This window comes from Carcharhinus amblyrhynchos, chromosome 22 (assembly GCF_965287045.1).
Source record: "Carcharhinus amblyrhynchos chromosome 22, sCarAmb.v2.hapA, whole genome shotgun sequence".
Lineage (NCBI taxonomy): Eukaryota > Metazoa > Chordata > Chondrichthyes > Carcharhiniformes > Carcharhinidae > Carcharhinus > Carcharhinus amblyrhynchos.
Genome location: NC_137345.1, coordinates 26,184,902 through 26,202,401, shown reverse-complemented (window position 1 = coordinate 26,202,401; position 17,500 = coordinate 26,184,902). Strand labels below are relative to the sequence as shown.

The following is a 17,500-nucleotide window of genomic DNA, read 5'->3' as shown; positions in this document are numbered from 1 at the left end:
CGTTGGCCGCCGGCGAGTAAAAAAAGGCACTCGCCGTTTCAGCCGTTAAGGGGGTCTTTAATTGATATGCGTTGCCGGAGGAGGAGGAGGGAGGGGATGGTGGGGGAAGGTGTCGCTTGTTGTGGAAATAGTCGCCATCTTGTTCGACAGTAAATTCTCTCCGGTCCCACTGAGGCTGTGGGGAACAGGGGCAGCAAATCCCACCCCCCTCCCTTAAACCTATTGGTCAACGAGGAGTAACCTCGATCCTGATTGGGCGCCGCTGATCGTCTGCGCCCGTCGCCATTGGCTGGCGCGATTGTCTATCATCCACCGGGGCCGGTTGGGCGACCGTTAACGGTCGGTTTGAGCCATGTTCTTGTTTGCGTGGGAATGGCAGGGGGTGGGGGGTGAAATGTTTGAAGAAGGGGGAAAATTCTCGGTAAAAAGGAGATAGGTTGGAATGCAGGGGCTTTGTCAATCATGATTTTGGATGGGCAATTTTGAGGGTGGTGGGGGGCGGGTGCAGTCATACAGCAGCCTTCCCAGGCTCGTGCCAACTGGAGGTGAATTCAAACGCGCCCGGGGAAGACGCTGTGCTGCAGTGACGTCAGCCACCTTTTGACCCCCCCGCCCCCCTCGACGTCATCGAACAGCTGAGCTGGTGTGAGTATTCAGTTTCTTTGGGTGTCAGGGAGCCAGGGGCAAAGAGCAGGACAAAGGACTCGGCTTTGGGGGGGCGTCAACAATGTATAGCACTTAGTAATATGATAGTGGGGGTGGGGTCCAACTTTTGGAATAAAGTACACCATCATTTGTACATTCAGTGGCCAATTGATTTTAAATTGGGTGCCCACTTTTCCCTTCCCGCCTCACTATGAAATGATGTCTTGAATACTTTGGGCATTGGCTGATCTCTCTGTTCATGGTCCTCTCTTATTCATTTTTATTGAACATTGGTAAAGAGGTAAACACAGTATCCTTTTAGTGAATTTAGAACATAGCGTTCAAAATAATCTGGCAGTGGCCTGTTTATCCTAAGTGACTGAGGAAGAATTAACTACCTTTTCTGGGGTATTTGGCTCTTTGCAGTTGTAAATCGAAAAGGCACCTTCTATCACAAAAGTCACAAACGCATCTTACTGGTGACTTGTACTGAATGAAGCCAATGTTTTGTAGAAGGCCATTCTGTGGTCTCGAAATTAAAAACTTTTTGTCTTGCTCTCAAACATCTGTGCCATGTATAATTTTTTAAAAAAAATTTAGATCTGATTAAAATAAGTGTCTTGGTTATTAAATACTGGTTTGGTACATAACTGAATTGTGCAGACATTACGTAAAAGATTATATTTCTCTTCAGGATTTTTGATAGGGAGTAAAACTTTTACATTCGAAACACGGATGCAGTGGTAACATTTCCAGAATAAGGGACTGTTACCTGAATACTTTACAAATTATGAAAAAAAAACTTCCCACAAGTAATCTTCTGCAGAGATGTGTCTTGAATTTAACATTGAATGTTTACGTACCTCATGGATTATGGGCTGGAAATAAACTTAATTTTATTGTAAATGGCCTCTCCCAAATAATCATGCCTTTCTTCATATTTCCAAACAATGGATTATTTCTATTGCAGAACTAGCTGTTTTTCCTTTAAAAACATAGAAGACATTTGTGAAATTAAATGTGCAGAAATTCACATTTCAATAATTGACTTAGGGTGTTAGTGATTTTTAGCATGTTCTTGTCAGATCACAAATGCCTTTACAGGTTTGACATAGTTGGTGCAACAACAAAAACATTCCCCTCTTTGCCTTCCTGCTCCAGGAACTATTTGGTTCCAACAAGCAGAAATTCCAACTGTACTTTTATATTCCTGATAGTCTTTCAGTCTGACTTTATCTGTGACACATTCAGTTTCAGCTTTTTTTGGGAGAGGAAGCAGGAGAAAAAATTAATTATAATTTGTAAAACAGTGAACGATTAGCTGCTTGTGTTCATACATTTGCGATGTGTTAGAGGAGAATAAATCATTCAGTCTGGAAATGTCACTTTTAAACTAAAACATGATTATAACCGTTCACTTAATTTAATCCACGCTGTTCAATTTAAAGTTATTAAAATTAATTTTGTATTTCAGTATCTACTATGTGGAAAAATGTTGATAGCAAGTTGATGAATATTTTATGTTTGTTTTTTGAATGCATTGAGTGGTGAAAACTGTTGTATGTTGCAACTCCTTATTTATTTCTGATTCTCACAAGAAAGTGAAGACTTTTTTTCAAATATAGATATTTTTCATTGAACAGAAAGGGAAAACATTCTTAAAGCATCACTATGAATGCTGAAGTTTAAAAATTCAGTAGCAGTGAGCTGGGCTAAGGATTGTGTGCATCAATGCAGTATTCTAATTGTTGTTGGAATGTTATTTGCTTCCCAGTAAACATAAAGAACTACTTTTATTGCAATGTATTTATTACAGGATTTTTTTAAAAGTCTGGAACAATTTCTGAATATAGCATAGATGCAAGAAAGCTTGTTCTGGATAGTTTTTTGGATAGCTCTGGAGTTGCAGAGTAAAGGGGCAGTCCTCTTGTGTTGCTGGGACAGCAGTGTGTGCAATTGAGGAGGGGACAGTCTATAGGCTTCCAACGAGTTTGAAGTTGAAAACCGGGTGGAATAAATTCATGTAATTTCTACAGATCAAAGAAAGTATCTGGTAAACAAAGGTTTTTAAGTATCCATATACTTTTGAGATCCAAGAACATGGATTTTAAAAGTTAATTTGCATTTCTATTGGGTAATGGACTATTTGTGCCACGTTGCCAGAGGGATGGAGGTTAGAAATTTTTTTTTTGTTTTGGTATATACCCTTTTCACTAACTGTGAGATAGTCAGCCTGGGATCAGTTTTGAGACAGGCTGAGAAAGATTCTGCCAACACCTTGAACACAGCAGAAAACCATAAGGACTAAAAATGTTTGATTTGTATTCACTATGTAAAAGTGTGGGTGAGACACATGCTCAGTCTGGGGAAATTCAACTTGAGGTGTTGGAAGAAGTGCTTGAGCATTCATCTAGCTGGATGCTCGTGGGAGAATCTCCCAAGAAATGTCTCACTTCAGAAGGTAATTGGGGAAAGTAGAAGATTCACAGTAAAGCTTTGAGAGCTGAGAAGTTTGTTGGTTTCTTTCTGGGCAGTTAGAACACTTGTGTAAAAGGGGTTTTGGAAAATGCCATTAGAACTTTTGAATTTAAAGTATAAATGCTTACAAGAAAGATACAGTGTTATGTTAAAAATGCTTATTCTTTTTCATTTGACAGCTAAACCTTTTCATCTGAAACTTGCCTTAAAAGGTGAAATTGTGTTGAGTGTTCTTAGTTAACAACTTGAGAATTCAAATATCTTTTTAAAAGTTACTGGTCTCTTCTGAGGTCATAAGGCGATATTGAATTAAGTTTTAATTTCCTTTTTTTTATCTTGAGCGTTTTATTCCCTTTTCTGTTGTTACTTGGGTCTGTTGTGCTTTCCTTTTCATCTCTCATTTCATTACAACCTGGATCTTGTCCCATATAAAAGTCTTGCCTGAAGTGGACAGGCAATGACCAAAATTTTTTGTTAACTTGTTTTGTCAGTATGTTATGTGTAAATTTTATAGATTTGTTTAATAGTGGAGACTTCTGTGTTCATAACAGACCTACAATTGGACAAATGTGAAAACCTTGATTTTAGTTTGTTCCAGCATTTTTATTGAAAATAAAACTCCTATACTGTCAGCTATGTGCTCTGGGAAGGCTCTCTGATGCTTAGTAAGTTTATTGAATAAGTAACCAAGTTACACAAATGAGGATCAATTGGCTGTACAAAATTATTTGATCACAAGTTTTAAGTGCATTACGGTTGACCTCTGTTCTCTTGGATATTCTGGTGAAAATTGGCCAGAATTCTATTTCTTGATTGATATTTGAAGGAAGATTAGATCTGGCTCAGTTGTGGAATTGCTTTGGTTGAATAGTCTGACAGTGTTGTGGCACTCACCCACAAATAATGGATTTTTGGTCAAGGAGCAAAAGTGTATGCTGGTTCCATTGCAACAATCAATGCCTGCAAAGAAGGAGGCAAAACTGACAACAAACAAATAAAAAAAAAACCTTTGGTATTGAATTACTTTTAAACCCCGTTCCATGAATTTTTAGGTTTGTGATTTGATAATGTAGGATTGAAGCGATATCTAGGAGTAAAATAAACAGAACTCTAGTGGTGTTTGGTATGAAATAGCTTACTAATTCTAATCACAGGTACAATTATGACAGAATACAGAATAGCTATGCAGACTTTTGTATAGAGAATTTTCACCAGCTATCCCAGGTAGATGTATATTGAGTTCCTGTATTGTGATCTTGAACCATATTCTAACATCATATCAACAAACTGCCCATTGGCAGAAAAAGCTTTAAGAACTTTAATAAAGGTTGGAAACGTAATTTGAACTCCTTCAATTTTGTGCCACGAACCTGTTCTTGGGTCTTAAAAGTATATGGATACCTAAAAACCTATCTTTGTTTACCTGATATTTTCTTTGATCTGCAGAAATTACATGAATAATTTAATCCACCACATTAACACCTCAACTTCAAACCTTTTGGAAGCCTATAGACTTGCCCCTCTCCTCAATTAGCATGCACTACTGTCCCAGCAAAACAAAAGGACTGTCATTCTGTTCAATTTTAATTTTCCTTTTACTTGAATGCATATTTTTATTGCATTTTCTAGGGGTGATGGGGAAAACTTATAAAAAGCTAAACCTCGATTTGGCTTTGAACAGCATTCAAAATCCATATTTAAGGCAAATTCGAAAGCCTGAATAGTAAAGATTACTTCAAAGGTTAAACCGCGTCTTTTTTTTTGCATTCTTATGCATTGCAGCAGAAAGAGGCGTTGATTGGGCACATCTGTTTGTTAGAAGATTAAAAGGAGTGAATAGCAAATTAAATTTTGTAATACCTATCTGCACTTCACAGCAGTTTCTTTCAACACCTGAAGTTTTTTGTTTCTGCTGAGAGTTACATAAATCTTTGAGAGTCTAGAGACCCTGCTGGCCAAATCCTTTTGTTCACATGGGTTTGTGGGTCCATTTGTAGCAGTTAGCTTGGCTAACAAATGCATGTCCCATATTAATTAACGTAAATATTAAATCATTCATACTAATCTTTTGGTTTTGGTGTAGGAATTATCAGTTAAAGGGCTACTTTGAAACATCAGTTATTCTACATCTACAAATTGAAACAGATTACATCAACAAATAATCTAATTGCAAGTAGAACACCAGGGTTTTGAGCACAAATTAGGGCACTGTGGTTTGGATGACTTTCGTAGTTTTGATCTTATTAATGTGGTATGGTTGCATAGTGGACATTCAATTCACCAATAAAAACAGAAGATGCAGTAAGTACAAAACCTGAAACATCTATTTCACTTTCTGTGGAGAGTGTCTGATCTGGGTATTTCCAGCATTTTCTGTTTTTATTTCAGATTTCTAACATCTGCAGTTTAATTTACCTACTGAGGGAAGTTTTATCTACACTTTCAAATAAATTTTTCTGAAATTTTGGCTTGCTCTTAAATATTGTTTTAACTTGGGACTCTTTTCTGTGGACATGATAAATAGAAAATAAAGTTTTATAATTTGCGATTGACTGAAATCCAGTATAGTCCTAAAGTGTCAGTTTCACCAAACGCATCATGGTCTGTGCTGCTGAACTTAAAAAATCATCTTCTGCTCCCTAGAAGACCAGTCGCAGTTCTTGTGTCAAGTCTGAAAAAAATTCAGGCAAGGAGCCAAGATAGAAAAGCCCCCTACTGTCATTGCCTCCATCAGCATTTCTGATTTCATGGGAAATACAAAAGTTATCAGATATAGGAAAGAGAAAGTTAGCCAAATTGTTACACTTGTCCCAAGGTAACCTCTGAATGATGAGGATCTTTTTGAGGTGAAATAAACTAACCAATATATAATGATGGCTACTTGGCTCCTGGCATTCATTTTTAAATTAACCATTCCAAATACATTGAATGTTAATATGTTGGAACAGTATAAAAGAGGTGCGTCCTCAGGCCTGTGCTTATTGAGACTGAGGTGAAGGTTAAGTTGGCAGAGGAAACCTAAGGTGATTAGGCTTGATACTAGGATCATGAGATAATGTTGGAGTGTTTCTATATACCCTTCTTTTGACATTGGAAGTTCCTTTGTATTTTCAGGTTTTGATGTCTGCAAATAATTGAAGTGAGATATTTCCAATTTTGAAAATAATTCAAAATGGTAATCTTTTAAAACTTCAGTGGATAATCACACATTTCCAGTGAAGTGGGTCAATGACAATAGGGTAGAAGTTTGCAGTTTGGACTGTTCTGACATTCCTTTTAATACCTCATACGTTAAGACATGAAGACGAAGAAGAAAATCTTGAGGTGCTTGAGGAATTGTCTGTCCTCTACATGACCCCAGTTTCCAACAGCATTTGTGCTCAGTGTTTAAAACACTTGAGGTATATGCATTCACTGTTCAAGTTAGTCAACTTGTTACAAAATACAATATAAAAGAAGTTTGCAAAAAAAACTTCTGAGATTCTCCCCCACTGCTCAAAATTCTGGTTTGGTTATCCTTCGATTATTTCTGGTTTTGTTTAAAGCAACTTCTTTAATTTTGTTTTTGGTCAAAGTAAGCTTATCACCTCAGTAAATCAGAATGATGGAGATGAAATAAACTATGGTCTCACACGATGAGAGAAAAAAATAAAAAGTATTGTTTTTTCAGTTTAGCTAGTGTTTGGGGAATGATTTGCTTTGTACACCAGGGCTGCAGACCATATTGTGCATTCTGATTTTAGAAAAAAAAAAGTTAATGTCAAGGCAAAATCTCTAAATGACAATTTCTGTTCTGATACAGTTGTTACTGCTTCACAGATTGCCAGTAGATGATGCGAAAACCACAGAGGAAGATGAGAAATAGCTGCGGAGGTCGTCGTTCTCCATCTCCCTATGGACTTAAGTGCTCACCAAGCAGAGAGACATTGACGTACGCTCAAGCACAACGTATGGTCGAGGTAGACATTGATGGGAGACTGCACAGAATTAGCATATTTGATACTTTAAAGATTATCACTGAAGATGACTTGACTGCCCAAGAGATTACAGAATGTAATAGTAACAAAGAAAACAGTGAACAACCTCTTTTTCCTTCAAAGTCTAAAAAAACAATTTGCAAAGACAAAAGGAAAGAGTCTGCCTCCAAACATGCAGCTGGGGGATCTGTTGAATTACCTCAACCTTCTTTTAGAATTATTGACTATAATCCTCCTGATGCCCCACCCCTACCATCAGCATATTACAGATATATTGAAAAATCAGTGGAAGAGCTTGATGGTGAAGTTGAATATGATATGGATGAGGAAGATTATGCATGGCTAGAAATGATCAATGAAAAGCGAAAGGGTGACCTGCTTGGTATTGTGTCCCAGGAGACGTTTGAGTGTCTCATGGACAAATTGGAAAAGGAGTCTTATTTTGAAAGCAGGAATAAAGGGGATCCCCAGTCTCTAATTGATGAAGATGCAGTTTGTTGTATTTGTATGGATGGTGAGTGTCAGAATAGCAATGTGATCTTATTTTGTGATATCTGCAATCTTGCTGTACATCAGGAGTGCTATGGAGTGCCATATATTCCAGAGGGACAATGGCTTTGCCGCTGCTGCCTGCAATCTCCTTCCAGGCCTGTCGATTGCGCTTTGTGTCCAAATAATGGTGGTGCTTTTAAACAAACAGACGATGGCCGATGGGCCCATGTAGTTTGCGCTCTGTGGATACCGGAGGTCTGCTTTGCTAATACTGTATTTTTGGAGCCAATAGACAGCATAGAGAACATTCCATCTGCTAGGTGGAAATTAATATGCTATATTTGCAAACAGAAAGGTGCTGGAGCATCTATTCAATGTCACAAAGCTAATTGCTACACAGCATTCCATGTGACCTGTGCTCAGAGGACTGGTTTGTACATGAAGATGGAACCGGTACGAGAAACTAGTGCCAATGGGACAACTTTCAGTGTCCGTAAAACAGCATATTGTGATATCCACTCCCCACCAGGATCAGTGAAAAAAATTCTTGCATTGGGCGATAATGAGGCTGAGGAAGAAGAAGAGGACCAAGAAAAAGACGTTGGTGATGGTGAGAGTCCAAAGAAAGTATCGCCTAAAAAGACCAAAGTTAAATCTAAACAGAAAGCTAAAAAAATTAGAAACTTTCTTGAAGAGCGGCGTGCAGCAGTACCAGTGGTGACTGTGCCACAGATACCTACTCACAGGTGAGCTTTTTCTAAACAGACAGCTAAGATATGTTGTTCTGCAAAATGTATGAGCAAAATGCTGAATTTAATTATATTTAAAATTTTTAACAACTTTCAATCTTTCAGTTCTAGAGCTGCAAAATATTTCTGCACTGTGGCTCAAGTCGCACTTTCCTTCGTAGTTCTTTTCATATAGAAAATTTTTGTGGATATGTGTAATAAACCATTAAGGAAATTGCTTCTTCATGGAAATGCCTAAATAACTGGTAAAACATGAGTGGCTTTAGCTCATCAGTTTATTTTCCTTAACTTGTGTTGTACTGTTTTTAGAATATTCGTTTCGCAAATCTCGGTTGTTGAAAATATCTTTCAAAACTCGCTTTAAAATTGTTTCAGCTCTCTATTGCATTAGAGAACAGTTTGACAAACCAAAATAAACAATGTACATTGGTATACCATGGTAATTAATAGAATTTGTAAGTTAAACTACTGCGACTTCCCTCAACGGTAAGTTCCTGATCTTATTTGGGTCACCGCTGGAAAGTGATGGTAAGGTCTCTTCAAAGATAGGCTAAACTGAATGGTAAGCCAGTCTGGACTGCAGTTTTGCATAGTTGCTGTTTCAAAATTATATTGACACGGGCCTATGCACTCGCTCATTATTATGGCAGGGGGTGGGGAATAGTGTGGAGGAGAGGACATTCTGGACTTTTTAAGGTAAATTTAATGGACTTCCTGACCTGTAAACCCCTCTCTACCTTCCACAAGTCTCTGAAATGTGGTTTGAATAATCCCTCCTCCCCAAAAAATAGAATTTCAGATATTTGTGGACACCGTCAGGGCAGCACTTTTTTTTCTGTAATCTCTAGAACTGATTAAGTTGACCCCTACTTAAGAAATATTGGGACTGGTGCTCTGTCTGTGTTATCAAGTTTAGATACTTGAGTGAAGTTTCCATCTGTGAGTCTTTTTAAGGGTCTGTCTTGGAACCTGTCTCGCTGAACATTGAATTTAAGTTTGACTGAAAACATCAATATGAACAAAACCAGATAAAACAGTGGCATGCTAGAGTTCACTGCAGCTCATTAGGGTGATAATTGACTACAGTTATGTTCAATATATAAGGCTATTAGTATAGACAGTGCAGGTGTTAGACTGTCAGTGTCGGGATCATGGTCTGTGCCGATAGGCATGTTCTTTGTCATGACAGTTAATTTTGTAGCTGTTAAAAACATACTACCTTGGGTAAAGGTTTTTAAGTATAGTGTTTTACTTAAGATGATACTAATGGCAATATCAGATTAGCTCAGTTTTTTCATAAACTATCCAGTTAATTTCCAGAAAAACAAACTTAAAATTTTTCAAATATTCACATTGAATCTGAGCTAGATTGGCATCGTATTCTTGGACAAGCAAAGACGTTTCCTGCACCTCGATGGTCCAGTTTCCAGATATCTTGTACAATGTGACTTGACTGTTTTCCACTTTGACTACAGAAATTTATACACAGCTCTGACATAAAATGTTTCAAGGTGCTTCACAGGAGCATTGTTGAACCAATACCAGCTGATTTTCTTAAACGTGCAAGTCAAAAATATTTGCAGCAAAACGGGGCTACCTCATCCATCCATATCAGTCAGATTTACTGAAGTAAACTAGTGGGCATGTAGATTTTTTTTAAGCTTCTCCTGTTGAACTGTGCAGAAACCCAAGAGTGTAATTATTAGATATTGGCCTTCCAAACTTTTGTCCTGAGTGTATTTTAAGCTGTATGTTACAATAACGTATTTGATGGGAGTCATTTTATGAATATGGCAAGACCTGCATTGCAAAAGCTGGTCAGATTTTATTTCTAAATATCATATTGGCCCTTGCCTATTAGTTTTAGTGGTAACATTTCTTCCCTTTCGTTTTCTAGATTTTTGCCTACTTTAAGCATTGTAGTTTTTAATCCCTATGTATGTTGAAAATCTGCTCAACTGAGGTAGCTGTGTATTGAGGCTGTAAAGTAAGTTGATGAGTTTATACAGGATGAATAGAAGCTCACAAATTTTATGTACTGCAGAGGTGAAATTGTCTATGCTGTTAGATCTGTTGCATATGTAAGTGATTATACTCCTTTTCTTCAAAGCTCTTTAAAAAAATTTTATTCATGGGATGTGGACATCCCTGGAGCGGCATTTACTGTTCACCCCTAGTTGCCCTTGAAAATGTGGCAGAGAGCTGCTTTCGTGAACTGCTGCAGACCGTGTGATATAGGTGCACCCATAGTGCTGTTGGGAAAAAGTGTCCCTGTGTCAACATCCTGGAAATGAAGAAATGGTGAAATATTTCCATGTCAGAATGATAAGTGGCTTGGATGGGAACTTACAGATGGGTGTTCTCATGCATTTGCTGACCTTGTCCTTCTAGATGGTAGTAGTTTTGGGTTTGGAAAATGCCGTCTGAGGAGCTTTGTTGCGTTCCTATGATGCACTTGTAGATGCTACTACAATGTGTACCAATGTGGTGGTGATGCATGGAAGGTATGAATGTTTGTGGATGCGGTGCCCATCAAGCTAGCTGTTTTGTTCTGATGGTGTCAGGTTTCTTGAGCTGCATTCAACTAGTCCAGTGGAGAGTATTCCATCACATTTTCTGACTTGTGCCTTGTAGATGGTGAACTAGCTTTAGGGAGTCAGGGGATAAGTTACTTGCCACAAGATTTGTAGCCACAGTATTTATATAGCTAGCCCAATTCAATTCTGCTCAGTGATAACTCCCAGATTATTGATAGTGGCGGATTCAGTGATGGTAATGTCATTGAATGTCCAAAGGGGTGACGGTTAGATTCTCTCTTGCTGGCAATGGTTGCCTGGCACTTGTGGCAAGAAAATTATTGCCACTTATCAGTCCAAACCTAATTATTGTCCAGATTTTGCTGCATATGGACATGGACTGCTTCAGTATGAGGAGTCGTGAATGATACTAAACATTGTGCAATCTTTGGTGAATATGATGAATACTGACCTTTATGATGGAATAAAAGGTTATGGGCTAAGCAGCTGAAAATGGTTGGGCCTGGACACTACCCTGACAAACTCTTGCAGTGATGTCCTGGAGCTGAGTTTATTGACCTCCCAACAATCTCAACAATTTTCCTCTGAGCTAGGTATTCCAATCAACAGGGAGTTTTCCTCCTAATTACCATTGACTCCAGGTTTGCTTATACTCCTTGATGCCACAATCGGTCAAATACTGCCTTGACGCAAGGGCAGTCACCTTCATCTTTGGAGTTCAGCTATTTTGTCCTTGTTTGAACCAAGGCTGTGATGAGGTTAGAAGCTGAGTGGCCCTGACAGAACCCAAACTGAGCATCACTGAGTAGATTGTTACCAAAGTAGTGCCACTTGATGACACTGCTGATGACCCCTTCCATCTCTTTACTGATGATCGAGTACACTGCACTACTTGCTAAGTTGGATACGTTCTGCTTTTTGTGTACAAGACACCTGGGTAATTTTCCACATTGCTGGATAGATGCCAGTGTTGTAGCTATACGGGAACAGTTTGGCTAGGGACACAGCAAGTTCTGGAGCACAGTTCTTGAGTATTATTGCTGAAATGTTGACGGGGCCCATAGCCTTTGCAGTATCCAGTGACTTCAGCCATTTTTTGCAATCTTATGTTGTGAATTGAATTGGCTGAAGACTGGCATCAGTCATGGGGACCTCCAGAGTAGGCCGATATGGATCATCCACCTGGCACTTCTGGCTGAAGAATGACGTGAATTCTTCAATCTTTTGCACTGATGTTCTGGGCTCCCCATATTGAGGATGGGGACGTTTGTGAAGCCACCTCCTCCAGTGAGTTGTTTAATTATCCATCACCATTCATGACTGGATGTGGCAGGACCGTAAAGTTTAGACCTGATCTGTTAATTGTGGAATAGCTTATTTACTTTGTCTATTGTATGCCATAGTTCTATGTTGCAGCTTCACCAGGTTGACATCTCCATGTCCTCTTGCGCTCTTCATTGAACAAGTGTTGATTGGTGTTGGCTTGGTGTTAATGATAGTGGAGGATATGCTAGGCCATGAGATAACAGATGGTGACTGAGTATAATTCTGCTGTTGAAGGCCCACAATACTTCATGGATGCCCATCCTTTAATTGCTAGATCTGTTTGAAATCTCTCCCATTTAGCATGGTGATAGTCTATCTTCACTGTGAATGTGGGATTTTGTGTCCACAAGAACTATGCAGTGATTACTTATAGCAATACTGTCCTGGACAAATACATGTATGGCAAGCAGGTTGATGAGAATGAAGTCAAGCATGTTTTTTCCTTGTTGGTTCCTCTGCCAGCTGCCACAGATCCAGTCTAGCAGTTATGTCCTTTTGAACTTGACCAGCTCTGTGTGGTGAAGGACTTTGTCACCCACCCTGAGTACATTCTGTAGCCATGCCACCCTCTGTGCTTCTTCCCTTTTGATGCTCAACATGGAGGGTTACTGATTCAGGAGCTGAGGGAAGGGACCAGAATGTAGCATTCAGCAGGAGGCTTTTGTGCCTGTGTGTGACCTGATGCCATGAGACCTCATGGGGTCTGGAGTTGTTCAGAATTCCTAGGGCAACTCCTGTTGGTATACTACTGTGCAACTATTATTGCTGGATCTGCCTTGCTGCTGGAATGGGACATATTCAGGGTTGGTGATGGTGGTGTCAGGGATATTATTTGTAATGTATGATTCAGTGAGTATGACTGTCAGGCTGTTGCTTGACTAGTCTGAAACAGCTGTCGCAATTTTGGCACTGCCCCACCAGATGTTAGTAAGAAGGACTTTGCAGAATTGATAGGGCTGAGTTTGCCATTGTAGATCCCCATGCCTAATTTGATGGTAAGGACAGCAGATTTTCTTCCCTAAAAGGACATTAGTGAACGAAATGGGTTTTCTACAACAGTGGTTTCATAGTCATCATCAGACTTTAAATTCCAGTTTTTAATTGAATTAAAATATCACCACCTGCCATGTTGGGATTCAAAGCCAGGTTCCCAGAAATTAGTGGGATTCTGAGTTACTGGTGTAGTGATACCACTATGCTACTACTGCCTGGTGACTTTTTACTCCTGTATTCTTTGGCTTCTCCCCTCAATTTCTTCTTTGTCTTGTCTGTGCTCAATAATTTAAAGATTTGAGGAACATGAAAATGGGTGGAATTTGCTGCCCTAATCTATGTTCAGTGTCCCAAACGGCTTTTGGCTAACGCAAGCAGTGAAGGTGGGATTACCAACCTTATCATTATGACACCTACTTCAGTCCTGCACACCATTTTGACTTTTTTTTTTTGGCACGTACAAATCCAATTTTATTCTGATCCATGACACGAATGTGGCAGGGTTAAAAGAACACTAATATGTATATTTGACTAATTTTTAACTGGTTTTTCTTGAGTCATTGTATCAATTTTGCATTAATAGTCCTAGGGAGAAAAAATCTGAATATCAGCAGTTTTTTAATGGGAGTGCAATACTATTATCTGATAATTGAAAGGAGAGCTGACTGATCATGGCATGATGGTGCAGGAAGTGAAGCGATTGGCACTGTCCTCTGTAGCAAGGAGCAAAAATGTAGATGGCTTAGTTGCCTGCCTACCAGGGTTCGGGGCATCTGTTCTGGGCTGGAATGAAATTTGCAGTGGGAGAGGGAGGATCACGTTGTTGTAGTCCAGGCAGGTACCAACGATATAGGTAGAACGAGGAAAGAGGTTCAGAAACAACAGTGCTGCACTTAGATAAGGGCAATTGTAAAGGAATGAGGGCAGAGTTGGATTGGACTGGGACAGGAGTTTAGTAGAAAAGATGGTTGATCATCATTGGTACATGTTTATGAAAATAGTTCATGACTCACAGCAAATAGATATTGCAGTGAAGAAGGATTCACTCAGAAGAGGATAAATCAAGCTTGGTTAACCAAGAAAATTTATGGATAATGTTAAACTGAAAGGAAAAAACATTTGTGCCAAAGATTAATGGTAAGCTAGAGGACTGGGAATAATAAAGTGAGAGAAGATAAACTGAGCATAAACCAGCAAGTAATATATAAACAATAGAGAGAAGCCGAAGTAAACGTAGGCCCCTTAGAGAATGAGACTGAGAAAATAATAATGGGGAACCAGGAAATGGCAGAAGAGTTAAACAACAACTTTGCATCAGTTTCACAGTGGGAAACATTAGTATTTTTGGAATGTTATTAAATAATCAGGGGCAGAAGGTGGGAGGTGGAGGGAGGAAACACATAGAATAACTAGAACTAGAGAATCTAATGGGGGGGGGAGCTAAAGACTGACAAATCCCCTGGGCCAGATGGGTTTCTTCCCAGGATATTAAAGGAAGTGGCTACAGAGATGGTGGATGCACTAGTATTAATCTTCCAAGAGTCCTTAAATTCTGGAAAAGTTCCAGAGGATTGGAAAACTGCCAATGTAGCTTTTTTATTCAAAAAAGGAAGGAGACAAAAATGCAAGATATCTATAGGCTGTTAACTTTCATTGGGGAAATGTTAGAGTTCATTATAAAGGATGTAATAGCAGAGTGTTTAGAAATACGTAATATAATCCAGCAGAGTCAGCATAGCTTCATGAAGGGGAAATCATGCCTGACAAATTGAGTTTTTTTGGGGTAGTAACGAGCAGGATAGATAAAGGGGAACCAGTAGATGTGGATTTCCAAAAAATGTTCAATGAAGTACTGTACAAAAGGCTGCTTAAGATGAGAACCACTGGTGTTGGGTAGTATATTAGCATGGATAGAGGATTGGCTAACCAATCGAAGACAGACAGAGTTGGAATAGGAGGAGCATTTTCAGAAAGGCAACCTGTAACTGTTGGAATGCCGCAGGGATCAGTGCTAGGGCCACAATCATTAATATATCTTGTAAATAACTTAGATGAGGGAGGTGAATGCACTGCTGCCAGGGAGTGGATGACCCAGAAATAGGAAGGAATGCAAGTGCTGAGGATAACACAGAAGAGAATCTACAGAAGAATAGAGAGAGATTAGATGAGTGGACAAAAACTTGGCAGATGAAATATAATGTAGGGAAATGTGAGGTTATGCACTTTTTGGTAGGAAGAACATTATTTAGGTGTAGGAAAACTGCTGCTCAGGAATTTGGAGGTCCTTGTGCATAAATTGCAAAAAGTTAGCATGCATGTTCAGCAGGTAATTGGGAAGACAAATGGAATGTTGGCCTTAATTTCAAAGGGAATGGAGTCTTGAAAAAATAGGGAAATTTTGTTTAAAACTATGCAAGGTATTAGTTAGACCGTACCTGGAGTACTCTAAGGAAAGAGATACTTGCATTGGTGGCAGTCCAGAGAAGGTTCACTAGATTGATCCCAGGTATGGAGGGATTTTCTTATGAGAAGTTAAATAGGTTGGGCCTGTATTTATTGGAGTTTATAAGAATGAGAGGCAACCTTATTGAAACATATAGGATTCTCAGGGAGCTTGACAGGATAGATGCTGAGAGATTATCTTTCTTGTGTGCGAGTCTAGAACCGAAGGCCATAATCATAGAATCCCTATAGTGCAGAAGCAGACCCATAAAATCTGAATTGACTCTCCAAAAGAGCATCTTACTCGTCCTATCCCCTGCACCATCCCTGTAACCACATGTATTTACCTCACTAATCCACCTAACCTACACCTCTTTTGGGTGCTCCAGTTTCCTCTCGCAGTCCAAAGGAAATCTGAGTAAGGTCACTCATTTAAGAAAGAGTTGAGGATGAATTTCTTCTCTTGAGGGTAGTGAATTTGTGTAATTATTTACTGCAGAGAGCTGTAGAGGCTGGGTCATTAAGAATGTTCAAGGCTGAAATAGTCTTTTAATTAGTAAGGAAATCAAGTGATATGGGGGTAAGATGGAACAATGGTGTAGCAGACTCGATGGGCCGAATGGTCTTATGGAGACAAACATTAAAAAATTATGTTGGGCAGGCCATGCTGTGTGGGGTGGGGGGGGAGGGGGTGTGGGGAGGTGGGTTGAAAACCAAATGGATCATTGTGATTTATAGAACCGCTGGGAGTTGTATTCAAAAATATTTATTTTTGCTTTGCTCTATGCCCTAACCATGAGGGGAAGCGCAATTTTAAATTCCAGCCCTAGATGTTGGCTGCAGGAATTCTGGGAATGGGAGTTTGGAACTTTTTATTTAAAGTAGAATTATCCTTTGTTTTTGGTCTTGCTGATTGTGAGGTAGTTGTATTTGACCAAAACAGTGAATGTGAGAGTTATTGTGTACAGACCACATCCTGCTCATGGCATGTTAACTTGTGCTTTATATCTGTGAGCTGGTGCTGTGAAATGAAGATATACTTCATTATAGAAATAAAGCTGGGGGAAAAAAAAACTGTCCTAAATTGTAACTGTTCTTGGAATTGAAGGAAATGTGCAATGTTTCTTCAGTATTTGGTGGGTGAATGGACGTTGAAGAAAACTCCCATCATCGATTGATACCTTTTGATTTTTGCAGCTTTCCTTGTATTACCATCATTTGTTGTCTGTTTCTCAATCCAGTCATTAACCCAGGAACAATAATTCATGACTGTAAATATGTAAAATTTCAACATTCTTCAATGGTTCTGCTCATTTTGCTTTTCAACACTAGTTAAAATATATCTATTCAACCGTTTGCTACCAGCCACCTCTGCTGCATATAAAGGACCAAAGACATTTTTCAATGTGATGAGTGTTATAAGTTGTATAAACCTTGATTTTTTTTTTTGCAAGTGTTGTTACGACATTGCAGATACTTATGCCATATGGAGTATCTTACTGTTGCACCGTATTATCGATCCAGGACGAGTACCATTATCTAGTTCAGTTTTCACCAGCGCATGGTTATGTCTTGTCTTAAGTTGGGATAAATTTTTCAGTTCTTCTCCAAAAAGAAAGGGTTAGAATTGAATATCAATGGATCCATCTTCACCCCTTCTGGAATGCGTTTTTCCAGGGCATAGAGACAAATTCAAGCAATGGTGGTTTTTAGAAGGGAATTGGATAATTACATGAAGACATTTGCAGGCTAGAGGGAAAAGGTGGGAGATTGGCATTAAAGTAAAGTTTATTAGTCACAAGTAAGGCTTATATTAACATTGCAATGAAGTTACTGTGAAATTCCCCTAGTTGTCACAGTC

The 17,500-nt window shown here is 39.0% G+C and overlaps 1 protein-coding gene across 2 annotated transcripts in view; it reads left to right on the top strand.

Moving 5' to 3' along the window:
* Positions 1-17,500, top strand: part of LOC145357003 (bromodomain and PHD finger-containing protein 3-like) — a 70,082-nt gene that overhangs the window by 438 nt on the left and 52,144 nt on the right. Inside the window, exons 1-2 of one of the 2 annotated variants that reach the window (XM_080210043.1) lie at positions 586-645; positions 6,943-8,338. In XM_080210043.1, coding sequence (XP_080066169.1) covers positions 6,954-8,338 — 1,385 coding nt within the window. In that variant the 5' untranslated portion in view covers positions 586-645; positions 6,943-6,953. Of the gene's footprint in view, positions 1-585; positions 646-6,942; positions 8,339-17,500 lie in introns of those variants that run through there. The other variant, XM_080210042.1, reaches the window with a different exon arrangement.